At 39.6% G+C, this 21,878-nt stretch overlaps 1 protein-coding gene across 7 annotated transcripts; it reads left to right on the top strand.

Moving 5' to 3' along the window:
- The first annotated feature begins 422 nt into the window (after positions 1-422).
- On the top strand, positions 423-20,686 carry ddx3xb (DEAD-box helicase 3 X-linked b). Of its 7 annotated transcripts, none has more exons than XM_031292135.2 (20): positions 423-747; positions 2,516-2,567; positions 5,002-5,046; positions 5,546-5,605; positions 6,205-6,405; positions 7,056-7,158; positions 7,598-7,717; positions 8,401-8,500; positions 8,614-8,749; positions 8,899-8,996; positions 9,543-9,641; positions 9,788-9,948; positions 10,106-10,250; positions 10,913-11,057; positions 12,444-12,494; positions 13,952-14,133; positions 14,247-14,364; positions 14,492-14,645; positions 15,184-15,308; positions 15,895-20,686. In XM_031292135.2, the coding sequence occupies exons 1-20, from the start codon at positions 703-705 to the stop codon at positions 15,972-15,974; spliced, it is 2,220 nt and encodes a 739-aa protein (XP_031147995.1). In that variant the 5' UTR covers positions 423-702; the 3' UTR covers positions 15,975-20,686. The 7 variants fall into 7 exon arrangements, with proteins under 7 accessions (XP_031147995.1, XP_031147996.1, XP_031147999.1 ...); XM_031292136.2 differs by having other exon boundaries at positions 5,549-5,605; XM_035998752.1 differs by lacking the exon at positions 423-747 and adding an exon at positions 1,198-1,248.
- Positions 20,687-21,878: the final 1,192 nt, after the last annotated feature.

Below are 21,878 nucleotides of genomic sequence, written 5' to 3' on the forward strand. Positions count from 1 at the left end.
TAGTAGGCTACATATTTCTTTTTTGTGCCTTTTCATTTGTTATGATGAAATAAGCTACTGTTGCAGTAGCTTACTTTGCTCCATGGTTTTATCATTGTTTTATTTTCATATGTTTATGAGAATGAAATAAACAATTATAAACTTACCTTGACAATACATCTCATTCTGATTCTGATTCTGATTCTTACAGTAGGCCTATATGTGCCAACGACAACTTGTTTATTTGTTTCACACATAAATACAAATCATGTTGAAGAAATATAAAATACATGGGAAGGTGTGGTAGAAACCTGTTATGGCTTACACACCCAAAGGACATACCAAAGGTAAAATGTAGACATGCAAAATCACAGTATAGCAAAAATGTTAGACTCGTGTGTGTTGACATTTATTTTGACACAACCGGATGTTTTTTTCTGTTTTATTCAGGCTTGCTTAACTAGTGCATGACGGCTTCATCTCAGCTTCAGCTAAAGAGCAAACCGACATCAGCTGAGTTTGCCTTGTAGCAAAGGAATTTATCATCACGTAAAATTCAAGAATAGCATTTTACAAAGTTACATATTAGCTGTTAAACTAATGAAATAGCTGCCATCTATCGTAACCACAGAAAGAAGGCAGAGGCAAAGGAGAAATAACAAACCCGGCAAACAAAGAGGTCCTTTTTTCAACGACAACATTTTTCCTCCATATTCAATAGTTATGAGTCATGTGGCCGTCGAAAATGTCCACGGTCTAGAGCAGCAGGTAAGCTGTGTCAGTTAAATGTGTCTTGCAGCGTCAGTTGATGAAAAGTGGTATAACAGCAGGAATAAATGTTAGCTCACCGGCTAGCCTAAAACACTGCTAACGAGATGCTATCGTGCTAGCTAGCGTTGGGTGCACTTCAATTCCATACTCGCGTGGCCAAGAGTCGCTGCGGGGCGGGGAACGAACCATAAAATGTGGAAAATGTTATTTGTTCTTCCGCCTTTTCAACCCTTGGATTATAGTTGGCTATGTGTGCTACATCAGAGTTGTCCACAAGGATTTAAGAAGGCCGTGGTCTACTGGTAAATGCTTTAGAATGTGGACAGAGAGACAAATTACCAATTACGCCCGAGTGGTTCCGTCGGCTTACCCGTGTGAACATATGAAACGCACTCATTAACTATTATCTTCGCTGCGTTTCTCTTGCAGCTTGATACAATAATAAAATGGAGCTATGCAGAGATGGAGCTAGCGGGTCGGGCACACAAACAATGCGGGGTTTGACAGTTTAGTCCGCTGGCTTTCAGATCATACATGCATAGTTTATATTGACTGCGACCCGCTTAAAAAAAAGAAGGTTCATTTCTTCTGCGTCACTAGCAACGTAATGTTAGTCTAGCTGTGTCTGACTGGTTAGACAGTTGGATGGCAACAGAAAAGTACTGTATGTTCTCAATTGATGTTTTGGAAAGGTCTACTTAGCAAAATGTCTACAAGAGCATTGGATGCACAACATGACTGTATATTATTTGTTTCAGTTAGGATGCAAAAAGAAGCTGCAGTGCACTGGAAAGGTTTTTATTTATGGAGAATTCAATCCCTGTTATTAGCTAAGTTAACTTAATGTTGCTGCAGTTTAGTAGAAGTAGAGCATCCAACCCCAAGACCGAAATTCAGTTTATGGAAATAAAAGCATAAAATCCAAAAATTTCCTGAACAGCAGTTTGTTTCTCTGCTCAGACAAAGCTAGACGCACAAGCTGAAGCACGTGTGTAAGCAAAGCTTTTACAGTGGCACTCATAAGTTGATGAACCCATGCTAAAGTTGACTTAAAAGAGGAATAAAAAAATCAGCTTTTGGAAATTGATCTTAATGCCTTAATTAAAAAAAAAAAAATCAAAAAAAGGAAAAATCGAACCTTTAAAAATAGCCCCACATCATCACATACCCTTCACCATACCTAGAGATTGGCATGGTTTTATTTCAGTTAGCCTAATAGCTGGTTTGATTTGCATTGAGAGAGTCTCTAGGTATGGTGAAGGGTATGTGATGATGTGGGGCTATTTTAATTCCAAAGGCCAAGGGAACTTTATCAGGATGCATAGTATCCTGGATCCATGAAATAACTGACCTTTACAAATAAAAATCACCCTGCCTCAATGGGAATTTAACATAGGGGTGTACTTACTTATGCCCCCTGTAACATTTATTTATTTACGATACATTATTAATTCTCAAAGAAAATTGGTGTCCTTAAAGGTAGGATTTTTCTAATTAAGGCATTAAGATCAATTTCCAAAAGATTATTTTTTTTATTCCTTTTTTTTAAGTCAACTTTAGACACTGTACATTGCTTACTCTGATGGATAAACAAAAAAATACATTGTTTGCTTTAGTTTCTTAGTAGGCAGCAGGTTTTGGTGTCACCTGCTGCAAGAAGAAGCATTCTCTAAACTCAAACACTTAGAACAAGCCAAGATAGTTTGTTCTGCTGAAAATTACTAAGTGGTGTTGTTTTTCTGACTATATGCATCTGTTTCTTCAGCTCGCTGTCCTAGACTTAAGTGCGGCAGACGGACAAGGTGGACTACCTAACCGTAAGCAGCCTTTAGAACTTCTCATCTTCTTTTGACACAATGTGCATTGACACCCACAAACCTGAACATTTTACCTCAGTCCACACCTAATAAACTATGATAATGAGCCCACAAACAAGTAAGTACTCTTAATGGAATAAATTGGGAAGGACAGGAAAGCAACCAAGGGAATATTTTCATTTTTTTCTTTATTGACAGAAGTACTACAATGAAAAACTAATAAAACTAATCTGTCCACTGTAGCAATTTAGTACAGTTTAACCCTCTAAGACCTACATAGACACACTTTTGTCTTTGTGGGAGGGATAGGGGAATCTTTAGGTGGAGACAGAGGGTCAACAGTATATGCCACATAGAAGTGGTGTACATAATCTGAAAGCTGGGAACCTGATTAATATGTGATGTAGCTGATGTTTCTAGTAGTACATGTGTAAGAAACATTGTCTTCTGGTTAGACGCCTATTCAATTTTGAAAGTTTAGAGTGTATAAGGGACTTAGAACATTATAATGGAAGTATATGATAGCCATTCTCATGCTTAAAGGTGCTGTAGGTAGTATTGTGAAGACATGAATGCATGCAGTGATGGACAAGCAGTTAGCCAGCCACCCCCCCCCCCCCACCCCCCCGGCCCTGAGTGGTGCATCTGAACAGGGAGCGTGGATTTTTGCAAATCGCACTACAGGCTGTAGGTGGTGCCATTTTTTAATTACCTGCTTCATGTAGTTTTACTCGAACATAGGGTCAATTTCAGTAAATATGATAAAGTTAGTTTTATAAGGCTTTTCTACTGCATCCTTAAGTATGTCTAATAAACTGTTGCAGACATTTTTGGGTTGATACAATTTGTTAGAGATTTGGTGCAAAATATAACCATTTTGACCACTTGAGAATTAATGAAAATGAAGGGAAAAATCCCTCTAAAATATCACATTAAGACACCAAGGCCTTAAGAAAACACCATAGAAAAATCCATGCTGTGATTTGATATCAAAAACTTGTGACATTAGGAGATTTCTGTGAGAAGCCATACATCTCTGAATGCCATATGTCTCTAGTTTGTGAGTGTAATGTTTCATGATGCTGTGATTATCCTAGAGGTCACAACAGGTCATTTTATACAGTGAGGTCAAGTTTCAGAAAATGGTCTCACTACTATGGAATAGCTACTATGGGGACTGACATCATCACATATGAATACAATTGGGCTCATTTAATCCACAGGAGTCTCAGCTTTCCAGTCATACCCAATTTATGCAATTGCAATACTGTTTAGGGACCCCAGTGTGCAGACATAATTAAATACACTATTTTTAGAATAGACGAAAATAACATATTTATACTGTATGACAAAAACTGCATGGGATTAGCATAAAGTCAGCAAAGAGGAAACTAGTGGGTCCCCACAGAACCCTTTTTCATTCAGGTATCTTGAGGTGAGAGGTCAAGGGACCCCTTTTGAAATGGTCATGCCAGTTTTCCCTTACCAAAATCTAGCTTAACTTCGGAGTAGTGGTGTAACGGACCATATTTGATCCTTGGCCCGTACGGATCAACACTCAGGATTCGGAAAGCATGTGAACCGCGGTCAATTGCAAAGTTTAACTGTTATAATAGTTTGAAATACATTTTTACCATCGCTGTTACTTAAAGTAGGCTGATAAATCTCTATGGAGGGTTGCCGTGAAAATATTCAGGCAACGCAATTTTCTGTTCACGTGAACGCCGCATGTTAAAATCCCCTTCTAATATGGCACTGGTGCCTAAAGGACTGGTATCTACCAGACGGAATAGCAACGCGGATTTCGGTGCCTCATTTCGGTGCTCTCTGAGGCTCAGAAACAGACGTTGGAGGCAACAAATGGTGCATTTACTTGAAACTGGTAAACCTCGTAGTGCATTCAAAGTTATTGTGAAATACCCTTATCTGTTTTTGTCGTTTAGCAGCGATTTACTGGTGAAATAAGTTGTTGTTGTTAAAAGTTATTGTCATTACATTTTTAATAAATCATTTAAATTCCCCCCTTTTTTGTGCTGGTCCAAAAATTGATCCAATCCGTGAGTTTTGTGATTCGTTGCACCCCTACTTTGGAGCGTTATGGTTGGTACCAATGGATGCCTTAGACCTTCTACTTTCATATGATACCAGTATCTCCACTCTCTAGCTGAAGAACCCAGCCTACTGACAGTAATATGGGCCGGGTGCTTCTATGCTCCCACAGGTCTCAGAGGGTTAAATGTTTCATTGACACAAGAAAAACTAGGTGATGAGTTTGGAAATATATATTGGATTTCCATGGTTTCTAGCTTCAGATGTGCACCATAAATCAATGAATTTTGGGGGTGCTTCAAAAGATTTTAATAACTTAAAATCAAGTCCTTAAAGTCTAATAATACATTAAATGATGTTGGACACTGTCTCTCTCTGTCTGCAGGGCGATATATTCCTCCACATTTACGGAACGACGCTTCCAAAAATGGTGTGTAGCATCATCAAGTTAAAGCTGTCCTGTGGAGTTTTCTTGTAAACAAACAAAAACTTTAAGTTATGTTTACATTTAGTGTTACTCACCAAAATACATTGTGTGAATCCTAGAGTGTATTTCCTTCCTCATAAAATAATTGCAAAGCAGATTTTTTTTTCTGACTAGCATTGTTTCCGTCCATGTTAGCTAGCTAGCAGTCGCATTCTTCCGTGCCTTTGCTGGTGCATCACTACGTTTCTTTGCACAAATACATTACTGCAGTCAGCTGTTGGTCAGTGGAATAGTGTGAAACCGGTGGCAGGATGTGAATCGCGTCACCCGCATGCTTGTGTCGAAGTATGCATGCACAATACAAACGAAAAGGGGACCCGCTTGAAAAAAAATCATTGCTGCATAATGATACTAGGGGTCAAAAACTCCACAGAGTACCTTTTTTATTAAGTGCATTTGTTAATGATAAAAACCACAACTGAAACACTGTCCTTCTGTCCAGCAGGAAATGCCTTTGCTGCTGGTCGACCTGGTGGCTACACCATAGCGCCCGCAGCCAACTGTAAGTTCCTCCATTTTGTTACATTGCACTGATGTTCATTTTGTTCTTATTACATATTATTCCAGAACATTCCTTAATTTAGCATCACTCGTCAGTATGTTCTCTGGTTTCCTCCTCTCAGTGAAGTGAAGAAAGGGGTATTAAGTAGTCTGTGATCATGATCACTTATGTGTTATGAATAAGAATTAAAACAATGTCCGTATTCACAGCAGTGATGATATAAGCATATTATTGAAATGTACTATTTAAATATATATATATATATATACTAAATTAATCTCATATTGCAAACCTATTTTGATTGCTAATGCGAAATTCATTTATTTTACATTAAAATTTTAATAGAAAATAATTGCAGTTTTTAAATAGCTTCCATGTCATGTGACAGTTACTCCAAATACCCGAATAGTAATTGTATTACTACATTGGACAAAGGGATTTTAGTGCTTCTTCTATTTTATATGAATATTAATATTAAAATTCAGCATTTATATTTAAAATTATAAATACATTTGAAAAATGTCATCTTTTTAAGAAATGTATATTAGGCCACATTGACCGTTGTCTTGTTTAATTATTTTCCTTTTCTCCCTCTGCAGATGGTTGGGATGGGGGGCGCAACAACTTTGTCAATGGCTACCATGACAACCGCATGGCTGGCAACACGTTTAACCGTGGCCCGCCTCGTATGGAGCGGGGCCGAGGTGGCGTCGGAGGAGGTTACCGTGGCAACAGGGGCGGAGCCTTCAACCCCATCAACCCAGCACAGCCAATGGCCTTCGGTGGCTATGAAAATAAAGGTGCGATTTTATTTTGCCAAACCAAACTTCAAAACTTTTTTCTTCCATAGTTTATGATCTGTTCTGCAGATAACATGACTGTGTTTCTTTTTAAGGAAAAAAAAAAAACTACTCTTATTTGTCTATCATTCATCATGCAGTTTATCTATGCAGACATACTTTGCGTACAGTCTAAAGACTGTTCTAATTAATAGGATTGGGCATCGAGAACCGATTCCTACTTGGAATCATTTCAAATATGACGATTCCAGTAGAATCGTGTCTTTATTGGAATCGTTTTAGGATTTGGTTTCAAATCCGATCATCGCTTCCCAATTTAACATGCGCAAGTTTTGGTTTGCATAGCGGCCAGGCGCTTGTTGTGTTGCAGCCTTGGAGCACAGTAAGCAGCGCTCTAGTGTGGCTTTATTTTACATTGAAAAAGCCCGGTAAAACTGCAAACCACCGTTGAATCAAAATAAAACGTATTCTTACTAACTCTTATTTGTGAAAATAGGCACGTGATCCGTTTCAATCGATAAGAACCGGAATCGAAAGGAAGCATCGGAATTGGAATCAGAATTGTTAAAATCCAAACGATGCCCAACCCTACTAATTAAATACATGTGTGAAAGTCTCTTCTAATAGTTTTGTGTTCATTCTCCTGTCAGACGCGGGCGGCTGGAACACTGCTAAAGACGCCTATGGCAGTTTTGGCAACAGCCGAGGGAAATCTGCGTTCTTCAATGACAGAGGCAATGCTAACAGAGGGCGGTAAGGAGATGAGACACAGAGACCGACTAAATAACTGCGTTCACAGGACTTATTTGTTTTTCTTTTTTTATTCTTGTCACTTTTCTACTGAAACAACTTCAGGTTAAGGTGCCATGTTCACTATGAAAGCAAAAAGTTAACCTCTTGTGATGCTTTGTGTGTTTTTTACGCTGTCCTGGTAAAAAATCTTTGCTGTTCGATAAAAAGAAGCGTGTGGCGTGACTTTATATCATAGTTGATCAATGGCTGCTGCCTGCTCCTGGCCTGTTGGTGAGCTAGAAGCAACAAGGACTGCAGTGTGAGGCGAAGTGGCCCTTCTGCAAATGCAAAATTCATAGTATGAAATTAAAAACTGTAGTCTAGAGTAGTGTAATTTGGAGAATTGGGAAAACATCGAAGCGGAATCACACATCTTGTATCGTTGTTTTTTTGTGCTCAGGTTTGACCATGGAGGATTTGGTGGTGGTGGAGGAGGAGGAGGAAACAACCGTTGGGTGGAGGAGTCCAGGGAAGAGGGAGACTGGTCCAAACAAACGCCACGTAACGAACGCCTTGAACAGTAAGTCTGTGCCTTTACTTTTACTGCAGGAAATATCAGGGAAACTGTTCACGTCTGGTTTATTCTGGAAGCATGCATCGTGATTCAACGAATAGATTGTAAAATCAGCATTAGACAATTTCTGACTTATTGTTGGGGTTTCATTGTGTCTCGTGTCCTATAATAACCCATATAAATCTGCCAAATAATTAAACAGCAGTGAGTGACATTCATTTAAGATTACAATAATTATATCAAAGAAAGATGTATTCAATAGGGCTCCTCGATTATGGGGAAAAAATCAAATTACAATTATTTTGGTCAATATTGAAATCACGATTATTTAACACAATTACTCATTGACTTTTGGAAAGATTGGAATTGCATTTATTGAACGTAAAAAGCTATTACTAGTTAAACAAATCAACAGTAAAATAGTAAATTTCCCTTGATACTTTTCCCTTTGGACTTTTTGAATGCCCCTTCAGAACACAAGACATAATAAGAGTTGACTTGCAAAATGTTAATGCAAAATAATCGTTTTTCTCGATTACATTGTTTTTGTGATCGTTAGGAGCTGAAATCAAAATTCGATTAATTGCACAGCCCTAGTATTCAAAGACATAGATTGTTTTTGTTTTTTAACATAAGTGTATTTATTGTCAATCATTGTTAAATTGAGTGTCTTTTCTCCTGCTATGTAGTGAGTTGTTCGCGGCCAGTAACACCGGAATTAACTTTGAGAAATACGATGACATTCCTGTTGAGGCCACTGGACAGAACTGCCCTCACCACATCGAAAGTGTAAGTTAACTGTTAACTCGGGATCCAACAAGATTACATTATATATCAACGGCATGATTACTTTTAACTGCTGTTTTTGTAAATGTGTTTGACTGTGTGTGTGTACTGTGTAGTTCCAAGATGTGGACATGGGTGAGATTGTCATGGGTAACATTGGTCTGAGTCGCTATACCAGACCGACCCCTGTCCAGAAATATGCCATTCCTATTGTCAAGTCAAAGCGAGACCTCATGGCCTGCGCACAGACAGGTAGAACACAGACACACACACACATACATACAGTACATATCTGTAGAGACAAACCCAAGTGATATATTGGCGTTAGAGTCGTAATACTGTGAAAGGATGACTCTGTTGAATGCACGTGGAGATGGATGAGGTTGGCTTTGTGTCTGTAGGTTCTGGGAAGACTGCAGCGTTCCTGCTGCCGATTCTCAGCCAGATCTACACCGATGGACCAGGAGAAGCTCTTAATGCAGCTAAAGCATCTGGACAGGTAAGAAAAAAATAAGGGCATTTTATTTGCTCAAAGTTCTAAAATGGACTAAAAAGGCATGGATCAATTGCTAGGGGCATTTAAAACAAAACAAACAGTATTGAACTATAATGTTTTATAAAGAAAGTATTTGTCTTTTAGATTAGCTAAATTGTATTTAGTGCATTCACTAGATAAACAACAAAAACATTACATTTAGTTTAGATGAACGCACTTGACAAGTAATTGACTAATGGTAGATAATAGTAGACAAGACCACAGTTACACAAGATGGTACGTAGCTTCCCCTGTTAATGAATCAGGCAAAGATACTTTATCAGGACATCCCTACGTCTAAATAGTAATAGGCCAAAAGTATTTCACAGGAACAAACAACAATTAAAGAAAAGTCATAAAAAGTTGTTTTTTGTCTTAGATTTATATTGTGACCTCTCCCAGGTAGGGATCCACTGGCCTAGTAAGTCCTGATAAGTGGTGACCTGTACTGTGAATGTTAGTGCTCACATTTTAGTTAAACATGGTTCCTGTGTTGTGATTGTATTACAGGAGAATGGAAAGTACGGGCGTCGTAAGCACTTCCCCATCTCACTGGTATTGGCTCCAACCAGAGAACTGGCACTGCAGATATATGATGAAGCCAGGAAGGTACACACACACACACACACACACACACACACACACACACACACACACACACACACACACACACACACACAAAAAAGCATGAAATTCTAAGAAATGGACAAACATTTACCCATGTATTTGTTCTACCTTTTTGTTTTTGTCTGTAGTTTTCCTACCGCTCCAGAGTGCGTCCCTGTGTTGTGTATGGAGGAGCAGACATTGGCCAGCAGATAAGAGATCTGGAAAGAGGCTGCCACCTGCTGGTGGCCACACCTGGAAGACTGGTGGACATGATGGAGCGGGGCAAGATTGGACTAGACTACTGCAAGTAAGACATGGACAGGAGGAGGCAGCAATGGATAAAATTAGGGTTTTTCTTTCATGGACTGGTTCAATTTAATGATATTACTGGTCTTTTAGAATGAGATGGGTATGATATAATTGCATTTCACTCTACATCTTCCTCCGTTTCTTCTCCACTTCAGCTACCTGGTCCTGGATGAGGCAGATCGTATGTTGGACATGGGATTTGAACCACAGATAAGGCGCATCGTTGAACAGGACACCATGCCGCACAAAGGCATCCGACAAACCATGATGTTCAGCGCAACCTTTCCTAAAGAGATCCAGGTACAATTGCAATACTCCAACAAAAGAAGGAAAAATCTGGCGTGTGCGTTCCCCTTAAATATGCTTTTGATAGGCCTTTGTTTTGCACTATTGTAGTTTTTTTTTTTTTTTTTTTGTTGCTGTAGCCAGACTATTAGGGTCACTTGCAAGAGTGAAGTCTTTGCTGCATTCACATAGCCTCAGGTGCTCCGGTGAAAGCACCAGTCCTCTCATTAATTTGTATGGGGTGGTGGGTTTAGGCTGCAGCGGTGGTGGGTTTAGGCTGCAGCGGTGGGGCCGCAGGGGGGTGCCGGAAAAAAACACAACGGCGAAAAGTCAAAACAGATTTAATTTTTGGAGTAATGCCACTCGACACCACGCTGTGGTGGCCAATCATGTAACCTCATTGTAAAAAGAATCAGAAGACGGAAAACAGTTGTTGTTGTTGTTGTTGTAATTATAAAGTCTACTTGTGCTACATTGGGGGGTTAAAGTGCACAACAGGATGTGCCGTGTCGCCCTGAGGCTATGTGCATGCGGCCTTACTGAAAAAAGAGCTAAGCAGGGGTTATAAGTATTAATGTCAGTAAAAGACACCTGAATTGAAAACAGTAAAATTCCAATTTTGTTTGCCTAGCCAGTGCTAAAAATCTATTCATACACATTTTCTGCTCCATTTCCAGATCCTGGCCAGGGATTTCCTGGAGGACTACATCTTCCTGGCAGTGGGCAGAGTGGGTTCCACCTCAGAGAACATCACTCAGAAGGTTGTGTGGGTGGAGGAGAGCGATAAGCGGTCTTTCCTCCTGGACCTGCTCAGTGCTACAGGTGAGACAGTCACATAACAATAACAGCTTTTTAAGATTACCTTCAGATGTGTCCCAACACTGCAGGCTATGACACATTAACTTCAACCTGAATAGATTTTTCTACATCTGTTTAGAGCTACTGCTGCCAACACTTATACACACACACAATGTGGTGTTTTATTTCCCCAATCCTTTTGCCATTATCATATTGTCGTCTTCCCATCTCAGCCAATACATTCTTGTGTCTCATGTTAAGCACAGTGTTATTTCACTTTGTTTAATAATGTTCAGAACTTTCACAAAATTAAATTTGGTACTTAGTGGAAAAAAAAGTCTAAAATTGATATTCCAGGTGAAGGGTTTAGAAAATCCGCTTTTTGCTTTCTGAAACATGCTCAGAACCCAGATAAAGTCTGTCTGCATGTTCCATGAGCAGAAAACCTCAAGCAGGTTTCATCAAACTACACATTATTTTCTCAGTAAGGCGATAGTCAGGATGTTCCATAAAAAGAAATGTCATTTCCACTCCGTAACTTTCAACTAAGGTTGGGTACCGAAACGCGGTGCCAATAGGGCACCGGTTCCGACATAAACGGTAGTAACGAGACCGAAATAAGAACGAAAATTTTGGTGCCTGACTTTTCTTTTTTTCAGAAGCATCGCTGCATGGGACGCTACGTTACTGTTAGCTAGTAGCTGGATTAAACACAATGGTTAAAATGCTGACAGCTTACGTTAAGCGGTGTAAAGTGTGACTGTATTTCCCTGTAGAGGATTCCAACACCGGGACGTAACAGTCTGACTGCAGCTGCTGTTGTCGGAAAACAACATAGATGGTGCGTTTACTTGAAACTCGCCAGCCTTGTGGTGCATTCAAAGTTATTGTAAAATACCCTTCTCCCATCTAGTGGTTGTTTTTGTCGTTTACCAGCAATTTACTGGTAACATAAGTCAATGTTATAAGTTATTGTCATTACATTATTAATCAATCATTTAATTTTGACCATATGGCCTTTAGCAATAAACAAGCCGTTCTCTAATGTCGCCAACTGTCGTTTTGTGCTCCTTTTTTATATTTTATATACATTATAAATATATTATATATATTTTGGTTCAGGCACTGGCACCGTTTTAAAAGTAGCACCGGTATCGGAAAAAACCCAAACGATACCCAACCCTACTTTCAACAAATATTTAATATTCCTTCCATTTATAGTAGAAATCCATTTAAATTGACACTTTTTGTTTTTGGGAAAATAAGCCATTTTCTGCTTTTAGTAAAACAAATTTTGTGAACTGAGGCAAACTTTGGGTACATCAGGAACACCAAGCATACAGAGTTGGTTTAATACTGCTGATTGAGTGCAGTTGACATGTTGGTGGTTTGATGTGGTTTTATCCAAAGTCATCCCCAGCGAGGTACAGGACAATACTGGAGACAACATAGAGAAACCTGGTAAGATCCTCAATGGGGACATTTGTATACGTCATTTCATATATTTTAAATAATTTTGCTTGCCCTTTGATGTTCTTCTCTGTGGACGGAGACTCCTTTGTTTATTCAGTAATTTTTGGTTCTGTGTACCATTTCATCGGTCCGGTTTGCTAAGCTTATATCAAACATGCCTGTTGTATTTTCTTTTCTTAGTTTTTCAAAGTTTTTTTTTTTTTTTTTGTGGCATCTTTTATGTACATTATGTTGCTGTGGTGTCTTCATGTCAGACCCAAAGCCTTGATGGAGAGAGTCTGGTTATGTTGTCGTCTCAACAGCTAACGAGTGGATGCAAATGTGGGCCAATGTCCTCCACTTAATAATCCATAATCCGCTAGTAATGTTAATGGAGCATTGAGGAAGAACTATGACTGAACTCTTTCCATCAGTGGCTCTAGTCACAGTGCCTGCACAACAACACAGTGCTGCTGATACTGTTAGCTATTGTTTTTTTGTAATTATTATTATTTTTTTTTCCCACACTGCACTCCATATTGCCTGTTGCACTATTCTGTTCATAGAAAAATGTACTGTGATGTGAAAAAATTTAAACAAATTAAGGTGCATATTATTAGGATTCATGTATCACACCAGGGACATAAACAGCCGTACCAGTAGACGTATAACCTGCCAGTAGGGCTGAAAGAGTAACTGATGATTCAATTATACACTGAAGGATTTGCATCTCTAGATTGTCAGTGTGATGCAATATATTTTGTATCTACAGCTCTTTTTTTTCTTCTTTTTTTTGAAAATGGCATATGAAGGAATAAGATACAGAAAGATGGTGAATTTTCACTCAAGTGTTACATTTTGACTAAAATGATTTTTTTTTTTTTTTTGCCAGCTGTAGGAATCCAGATGTTGTTTTCCCTGGCAATTACACAAGCTTAAGCTTCCTGAAAAAGATTGTGACTTTGTCAAAAACATCAGATTGTGTCAGATCAAATTGTATCAAAATGTCACAAAGCTACTTGCAAGCTGACATCAATGTTTTGTTGAGTACAAATATACAATTTGATTGGTTGTTCTTTCATTAAGTGAAATGGGAAGTCTGAAACTTATTTTTTTTTGTCATGTCATCAGCAATCCCTAAGAATTGGAAGGTCATCTGATGTGTTTATCTCTTCAGAGCAAGAAACCTCATCAACAAAAGACCAGTGTGAAGTTTCATATGCGTTCACTTTTGCATAGATTCTAATCTTCACTCAAAGATTATTCCTCATGATTTTTGGTGAATCCCCCCCCCACCCCTCCCCTCCCCGACCTTTCTTCTGCAGTATTACAAATCTGAGGTTTGGAAACAGAAAAACCCTGCTGCAAGTTAAAATCGGCTTTCTGTGTTATATATTTAGCGACCACCCTGATTATACGCTCGCCTTAATGAATAACCTCAGGTGTCTTTTCTCTCGGTTCATCAGGTAAGGACTCGTTGACTCTGGTTTTTGTGGAGACCAAGAAAGGCGCGGACGCCTTGGAGGACTTCCTGTATCGGGAGGGCTACGCCTGCACCAGTATCCATGGCGACCGCTCCCAGAGAGACCGAGAGGAAGCCCTGAGCCAGTTCAGATCAGGAAAATGCCCCATTCTGGTGGCCACAGCGGTCAGTAAAAATAAAACAACTCCTATCGGTTACAGCCCAAGTGAATGGTATCACTGTATGTAAACGTGTGTCTCAGTGTGACTGACTTTTTTTTCTCTTTTATACATACTCAGGTAGCAGCTCGGGGTCTGGACATCTCCAACGTGAAACATGTTATTAACTTTGACCTGCCCAGCGACATAGAGGAGTATGTCCACCGTATTGGACGTACAGGACGTGTCGGAAACCTGGGTAAGACTACAACTAACGTCAGTCAATGGTATTAAGCCATGTTACATCATCTAAAATGGGGATAGACTCAAAGCTATTTTTACTTGTGATTTACTGCTAATATTAATTTCTACTTTGTGACCTGCAGGGCTTGCCACATCATTCTTTAATGATAAAAATGGGAACATAACTAAGGACCTGCTGGACATTCTGGTAGAGGCCAAACAAGAAGTCCCCTCATGGCTTGAGAGCCTGGCCTATGAGCACCAGCATAAGAGCAGCAACAGAGGACGCTCTAAGAGGTATACATACACACTATCTCCTCTTAAATGGTAAATGTGTGTGTTTTACTATGCATGTTAACGCCATTTATGGAGTCTTGGTACAGCTTCCTACCAAACAAATGCAAGAGAAAGCTGGCTAGGATAGCCAGGCAAGCCGTTAAGATCATAGGCCTTCCACAAAAACAGCCATCTGATCTTTTATATACAAGCAGTGGAAAGAAAATCCAATTTCATCATGCAGGATGCCTCCCACCCCCTCCACCATGGCTTTGAGCTATTACCATCAGGAAGAAGGTTCAGAGTGCCTCTGGCTAAAAATTCATTATACAACAAATCCTTCATTCCCAATGCAATACATATACAAAACGCATGCCACTGACACATCACACACACTCTGCCTTCAATCAAAAGAACATTTTCTAACATGGCAACATATTAGACAGTAAAGCTTTTTGAATCTTGAATTTAAGGGTCCAAGCCCATCAATGATGTTGTCCAAATGCAGTGAAGTTCACTTCATATTTTATTTAAACAATGGATTTGATTATGCCACCAGGTTCGCTGGTGGTTTTGGAGCGCGTGATTATCGCCAGACGGCTGCCGGAGGCACCGCTGGAGGGTTTGGAGGACGTGGAGGTCGCAACCAGGCAGGACACGGAGGAACCCGCGGGTTTGGAGGAGGTGAGGATCTTGTAGATATAACTGCTAGTGTGTTATAATGAACTGTAGTCTCGCATTGCCAGAGGGTCTGGCTAGTCTGCACAGCATTCTGGGATGGGGGAAAAAAACGTGCTCTGGTTTATTAGTATATCTTTAAACCAATCACAATCATCTTGGGCGGTGCTAAGCGCCGGGCGGAGCCACGTCGCCACTGCAAAATAGCCTCGGGAAGGAACTTGTTTTGGTGTAACGTGTACGTTCAAAAGTAGTTTTAGTCGTGCAACAGAAAACTCGGATTGGACAGATAGTCTAGCTAGCTGTCTGGATTTACCCTGCAGAGATCTGAGGAGCAGTTAACCATAGTCCTCATTAATCGACCTGAGTTTAAAATTACAACACAAAGAAAGTGGAAGGTAACTGACATCCAGCCGAAAAGAGGGACTTCCGGCGGAATTTCCGGTGGCACTGGAGCAATCCCGGAAGCGGAATGTCGTGGATATAGACTAAATGAACTGCAACCTGACTTGGAAGTTTCTTGTTACTTTTGGCTAATTGGGAACACTTTTACTTTAACGTTGCATTTTCTGCTCTGTTTTCTCCCTTTCAGGTGGTTTTGGTAACTTCTACACCAGCGACGGCTACGGAGGGAACTACTCACACTCTCAAGTAGACTGGTGGGGCAACTAGGTTCCTCCTCTCCCCCTTTACTCATCCCTCTTTCTTCTTCTCACAGATTTCTCCTTCCCCACACTTGTCTGGACCTTATCCATCTCCTTCCCTTCATTAACCCAAAGAACCCACGTGCATGTTATTAAACTATTTATACTCATTTATATAGCCCTCCTTCCATCCCTATGCGCTCAGATATTTTAATTCTTTTCCGTTACCTGTCCTTTCCATCCCCACCTTTGTCTTTGATGTCCCCCATCTTTTCTTCTTTCTTCATTTTTGTTAAATCTCACCTCTTACAATAGGCCACAGTATAAAGGGATTTCTTCAATTTCAGTTGGTGTAAAATAGTAGTTTACACTAGCTAGCTACCAGCTAGCACCATCCTTGAGTTTCAGTAAGGACATTTTGAACTGTTTTCCCTCTGTGGCAAGTGCTTGGAGAAAAAATAACCAATTGAATTAAAGTTCTAGGTGTTTTTTTTTTTAACCCCCCTAATATTAGATGGACATTTAAGATTTACAGTGAGTTAGTTCTACAAAACACCTGTAGAAGACCTGGGGGGGAAATCCAGTTTTTTTTTCACTTGAGTTTTGGCTTCATTTAGTTTTTGTCTGCATTCACCCAAAGCCAGCCAGGCGTCCTGTGTACCTTCACATGTCATCTTTGTATGTAACGCATGGCCGTGTTGTAAATCACCGGCCAAAACCTTTTCTAAAATATAGCGCAGAGATTGGCAAGATGTCGAATCTGAGCAAAATATGTCTGCATATAAATTCAAAAATAGGAACTGGCTGAATTCTCTTTTATTTACACGATAGATACTTAAAAGCGGCCACAGAAACAGAACATTTTAGTTTTGTTTTTCTTTTCACTTTTTTAAAACATATTGAAGTCTTGATTTAAAGAGATCTGAGAAAGATGTCTAACAGAGACTGAAGGGACAAGGCTGGACGAACCGAAACACCCAGCCAATGGGACGCCAGATGTTGTCGCCCATTAGCAATGATGCTAGCAAACAGTCTTAGGACTGCAAACAGCATTTTTCTTTGTTTGAAAAAAAACACAATAGAGGATCATTTGTTTCTGTACTGTGCCTTTAAGAATTTGAACTTTGTCTCTTATTTCCGTTGTTTTAATTGCCATAATACGTACATACGTGGCTACAAGTATTGGCCAACTGTGACAGAAAAACTGTATTTAATGTCATGTATGGGTTTAAACGTGTTTTCTTTATTTATATTTGGAAGGAAACAAACTAGGCTTGAACTAAATCAAACCTTGGCAAAAAAAAAATAAAAACTAATCAAAAACTGCGATTGAGAAAACTCAAAGCAAGTCCTTATCTGTTTATTGGAGTTCAAATTCGTCAGAAGGTCTCTGATGAGCTGATTCCCAAAAGCATAATACCACTGCAACCATATTTATAGATTATTTTGATATACCCTCACCCTGCGTGACTTTAAATAGGGTTAAAAAAAAAAAAAAGACATTACGTTTGTCTTATTCAAAAGAGAAGCTTTACTAGCCAGTGAGCAGAGATGACAACAGTGGTTTTATGCTTTTGGCAAACCAAGTCCTACTAATTGACCTATATGTCACATATATCTACAGCTCTAGTTTGAGTGAGTTTGAGTTTCTCAAAGGCATCTTGTCACTAATTGTTGGGTCACGTTACGTCAGTTACAGAGCCACTGAGAGAGAGTTTGGCCTTGGCGGGCAGCAGCGGTCATTTTATGTTAATTCTCTTACCATTCAGACATGTAGTTGGCATGTGGCAGAAGTCTTTGGTATCTCCCAGTGAGCATTGCATAAATGTTTCCAAGCATAGCAATAATTTCGAGGTCAGTGCTCCCGGATAATATTAGCCAAAATAAGATCTTTTCACAGTACGACAATTATCTATGCTATGAACTAGGAAAGGATATTGTGACCATATCCAACAGCGATGTGAGCAATGCTACAACATTTTTACAGTGTAGACCTTAAAACCACTACATGGCTGCTGCTGAAAACAACAGTTAACCAAATGTTATCGGTGGCTGTTCAGCTGACTCTTAGTGCCACCATGCTTTGGGAAACAGGCTTCGCTTCCACCACAAACATTGAAACCCTTGTTTGCCAAAAGCTTCTTTCAGGGGGATACACAACTTAAAGGCTTAAGAGTTCAAAAATTTCTCGCTCACTCTATCCTGGAGAGTTGCATGAAGAGTCTTCTCTAAAATAAATCATTCCAGTTTATTCGTTAGGTTAAGATCTGTTGGGGTCGGGGACAAAAGTAAAAACTTGGATAATCTAGCCTAACCCATTTCACAGCAGGGACAGCACAATTCCAGCCGTGTCCATAGGACTGGCATTGCTTACTTGGATCATGTGTTGGAGGTTTGAGATTTTCCCCAAACTGTGACGCCATCTTCTTTATTCAGATTTGAGCACTTCTCTCTTACACACCAAATATAACTATGTAGCTTGTGCTTAAGATTTGCATACACTCCCGTTTTTACTATTCATTGAACACATACAAGCCTATTATGTTCTATTGCTCTATGCTACTTCTGTCTGTATGTCAGGCTGGTGTGTGCTGCACTTTGGCTAGCACTTTAGCTCTGCTACGAATGTTAAAAAGACACCTAGCACATAGCACAGTAAGATACAGGGCCGATAAAGTGTGCTAGTGGAAAAGTGGCACAACAGAACTGAAAATCTTTGGCTACAACATGTAAGAAGATCACATGATTTTTTTATTTTTTTTGTGATGTAATCAATGCCTGATCCCTGGTTAGCCCTGCTGTGAAACCAGACATCCATGTTTCATCCCTGATTGAACTTCTAAAAGGAACTCCACTGTACATTTGGATGGTTCAGTGGTAAAAGTCCAATCCCCCCACTGTGTTAATTAGCAGCAGAATAAGATGAAAAATCCTCTGTTGCTACCTGGTGGGAACATTGTTAATTTACATCAGGGTCTTAATAGTTTTTGTTTACATGAACATCTTTAGTGAAGTTAAATATAGATTAAATGTAAATAGTGCAACTCTTCTTCACACAAAAGAGAAGAATCTCCACTGAAAAAGAATGTGAACTACAAGTGAAAAAACACTTGTGTAGAAAATCACGTTTGATCACTCGACGTCGGACCAGGCAGTGTCTGGTAAGCCTAGCTTAGTGGGCAATTTGAACATGGTCGGCAGATTTATTCTTTAGCGATATCATTTACAGAAAAATACCTGTTTACACATGCCAAAACCTATAACGGGAATTGATTTACAAATGAATGCTCACGAGGCAGATTCCCTCAAATTGCCCACTGGCTTTGACAAATGACAAGGCGGGACCAAGGCAATAAAACATATGCAAGTGTTGTTGTTTTTTGGTCAAGGAGTTAAAAATGCCCAGCAAATAGATACAATTCTACAGCAGGCTTTAGTTATGTTAGAACCCGTCATCTATGATTTTTAGACCACTTTTTTTAATCAGAGGTCGTGTTTGTGTCGGATCAATTTCCCTCGAGTACAGTTAGTAGGGGAGTTTCGGGAAACTAGTTGGCTTTGACATCATTTTGAAGAGTTTCAGGCTGAGTAATGCTGGAGGACTCAGGATTCAAGCAGACAGTGCTATACTATATCTCACTAAACCCATTTTACCTTCTAGTGGTTAAAATGAGGGGCCGGTTTAAAGAGGGGCTACGTACAAGGACAGTTGATATAGGATGCAATGTTGGAAACAAAAATGAAACTCCACCATGTCCAACTGCTCCCCATGACCACTTCAAAACAAACCAAAAACAGAAAATGAGTAAGTTTGCATTATCTTTCAGCTGTGTCAGATTAACTGTCTTTGTAGCACAGAGCGTTGTCTTGTCGCCATTGTTCAACTTGCAGTCAAATTCAGGCTAAACTACAATAAACACCAGTTAAAACAGCGATTTTAATTGTTGACCAGAACTGTGTTTGAGGTGTCCCAATAGATGATTTTAGCACCATTTTCTGAGGCCATGATATTAAAATACCACATTTTAATTTCTCCGGCAGCAATGGTGGATAGCCTCCATCTTAGAGAGAGCTGTTGCTTCTCAGTATGAAGGAATAACCAGCAGGAAGATAAAATTCAGTAACAGGACAATAAGTTAAGTTGAAGATAACATTGCAAATGACAATCAATTATGAAGGATTTGCTTAGGTCAAAACACACTTTACACAGCAACACAACTCTTGTTAATAGTCTTGGGGACACCTTTACATGTAGAAGTTTTCTAAAACAGCTGTCTTGTTGGCAGTTGTTTCATAACTGTACAATTTTAAACAATGAGGAGACAGATCTGCACAGGTAGACGACTGAAGCTTGTTACCTTCCAGTTGAACATACACTTTTGGATTTTGTTACAGTCCACCTTTTTAAATATTGACTGAATAGCACAGTTTTAATGTCTGACTGAATTGTCAACTGACAGTCCTATTCCCTGTGAGAGGATATGGCTGTTGCCAACCAGAAACTTGTGCAGTCTCTTGTGTTTTAGTAATAATGCGAAGTATGCTTAAATGCTGTTCTTGCTGCCTAAATTCAAAGGCATACCTTTTTCAGAAGGACATACAGTGAGAGGCAAAGCCACTAGAATGAATCTGGTTCAGTGTGTAGACATTGCTGTGCCTTCTAACAGCCACTAGGGGGCAGATAGAATAACTATGAATAAAGGAAGGAACACCTGCGCATTTCACATGCTGTGATAAAAATGCTTGGAATTGCTGATATAATACAAAATATGAGCTAATTGTTGACTGCTGATAGTGCAGATAGGAATGTGAGTTTTACAGCAGGGAGTCATGGAAGGTAAACTTTCAGTTTACCTTTTCATCTTGTTTGTAGAGCAATCTTGTCCAGTAGTGTTGTTCAGAATACGCACATATATATGCAATTTACTTAGGTGTTTTTCTAGGGCAGACAGATCCTATCTGTCAGCTGTAATTACCATTGAACTGTGTTGGAGCAACACATTACTACCACTGTGCCCCAACCCCCCCCCCATCCCACCCTGTCAAAATGCCCCCTGGGCACTGAACTTCTGCAGTAAGTGCAATAGAGCTCAACTACTTGTGGCTTGCTTTCCCTTTGCTGTCACTGAAATTCTCTGCATGAGTTTTGTTAGGGCCGTTTTCTGTCTGTGCACCGTTTAGGGTGAGAGCAGAAACTGGCACAAGTGAAATCAGCCCAAAGTCTGACGTGTGCACGGTGCCTTGAGGTGACTGAATCACTTAAGACTGAAATGTGTTGGTTAGGGCTGGGTATTTTTTTCAATACAGATGAAAAATCCAAACCTTTTCATAAACGATTCCTTTAATAGTAGAAATATAGAAATGAATGCATGCAGTAGGAGTGGGTATGCATGTGGCGTCTCTGTACCACCCCCCCCCCATAATGGCAAACGCACAAGTGTTGAGCGTAGCGGGGTGCGTTAAAGCATTGCTGCAAACGTGTCAACGTTTAAGAGCTGTTGTGCAATTGATGGCATAAACATATTCAGAAACAATTCATTCAGAAGTTAGCATGCTTTCTTAGCGTTTAGCTGTACCTACATATAGCCTCACAGAGCAGGTAGCATGGCTTTGGTGTCTCTTGCTGTTAGTCTTCAAGTTAATTGTTTGCCATAGCGGGTCGGTTTTTACCACTCAGTAGTGTGGGAATCATGTAAATAAATCCAAACCCTCTATAATAAGTGAGCTTAAATGTAACATTTGTTTTGATTCCCAGCTTTTCTAATCAAAAGTAGACTATACTCCATTTAAATCCTCTGAAAGAAAAGTTCTCATTTAGAAATCCAGCACTTTAGTTTTTTGTTTTTGAATATTTTAAAGACCTCTTTGATGCCTTACATTTAAGGGTGATACCCAGCCCTAATGGAGAAGATATTGAAGTTCGTTACACTGT

Source organism: Sander lucioperca, chromosome 24 (assembly GCF_008315115.2).
Source record: "Sander lucioperca isolate FBNREF2018 chromosome 24, SLUC_FBN_1.2, whole genome shotgun sequence".
Lineage (NCBI taxonomy): Eukaryota > Metazoa > Chordata > Actinopteri > Perciformes > Percidae > Sander > Sander lucioperca.

Bases quoted from the DNA above. Each gene is read 5' to 3' on its own strand.
- ddx3xb (XM_031292135.2), top strand. From the start codon at position 703: ATGAGTCATGTGGCCGTCGAAAATGTCCACGGTCTAGAGCAGCAG. The intron at 10,251-10,912 runs GTACAATTGCAA...CTCCATTTCCAG, and splicing joins CCTTTCCTAAAGAGATCCAG to ATCCTGGCCAGGGATTTCCT. The intron at 12,495-13,951 runs GTAAGATCCTCA...TCGGTTCATCAG, and splicing joins AGACAACATAGAGAAACCTG to GTAAGGACTCGTTGACTCTG.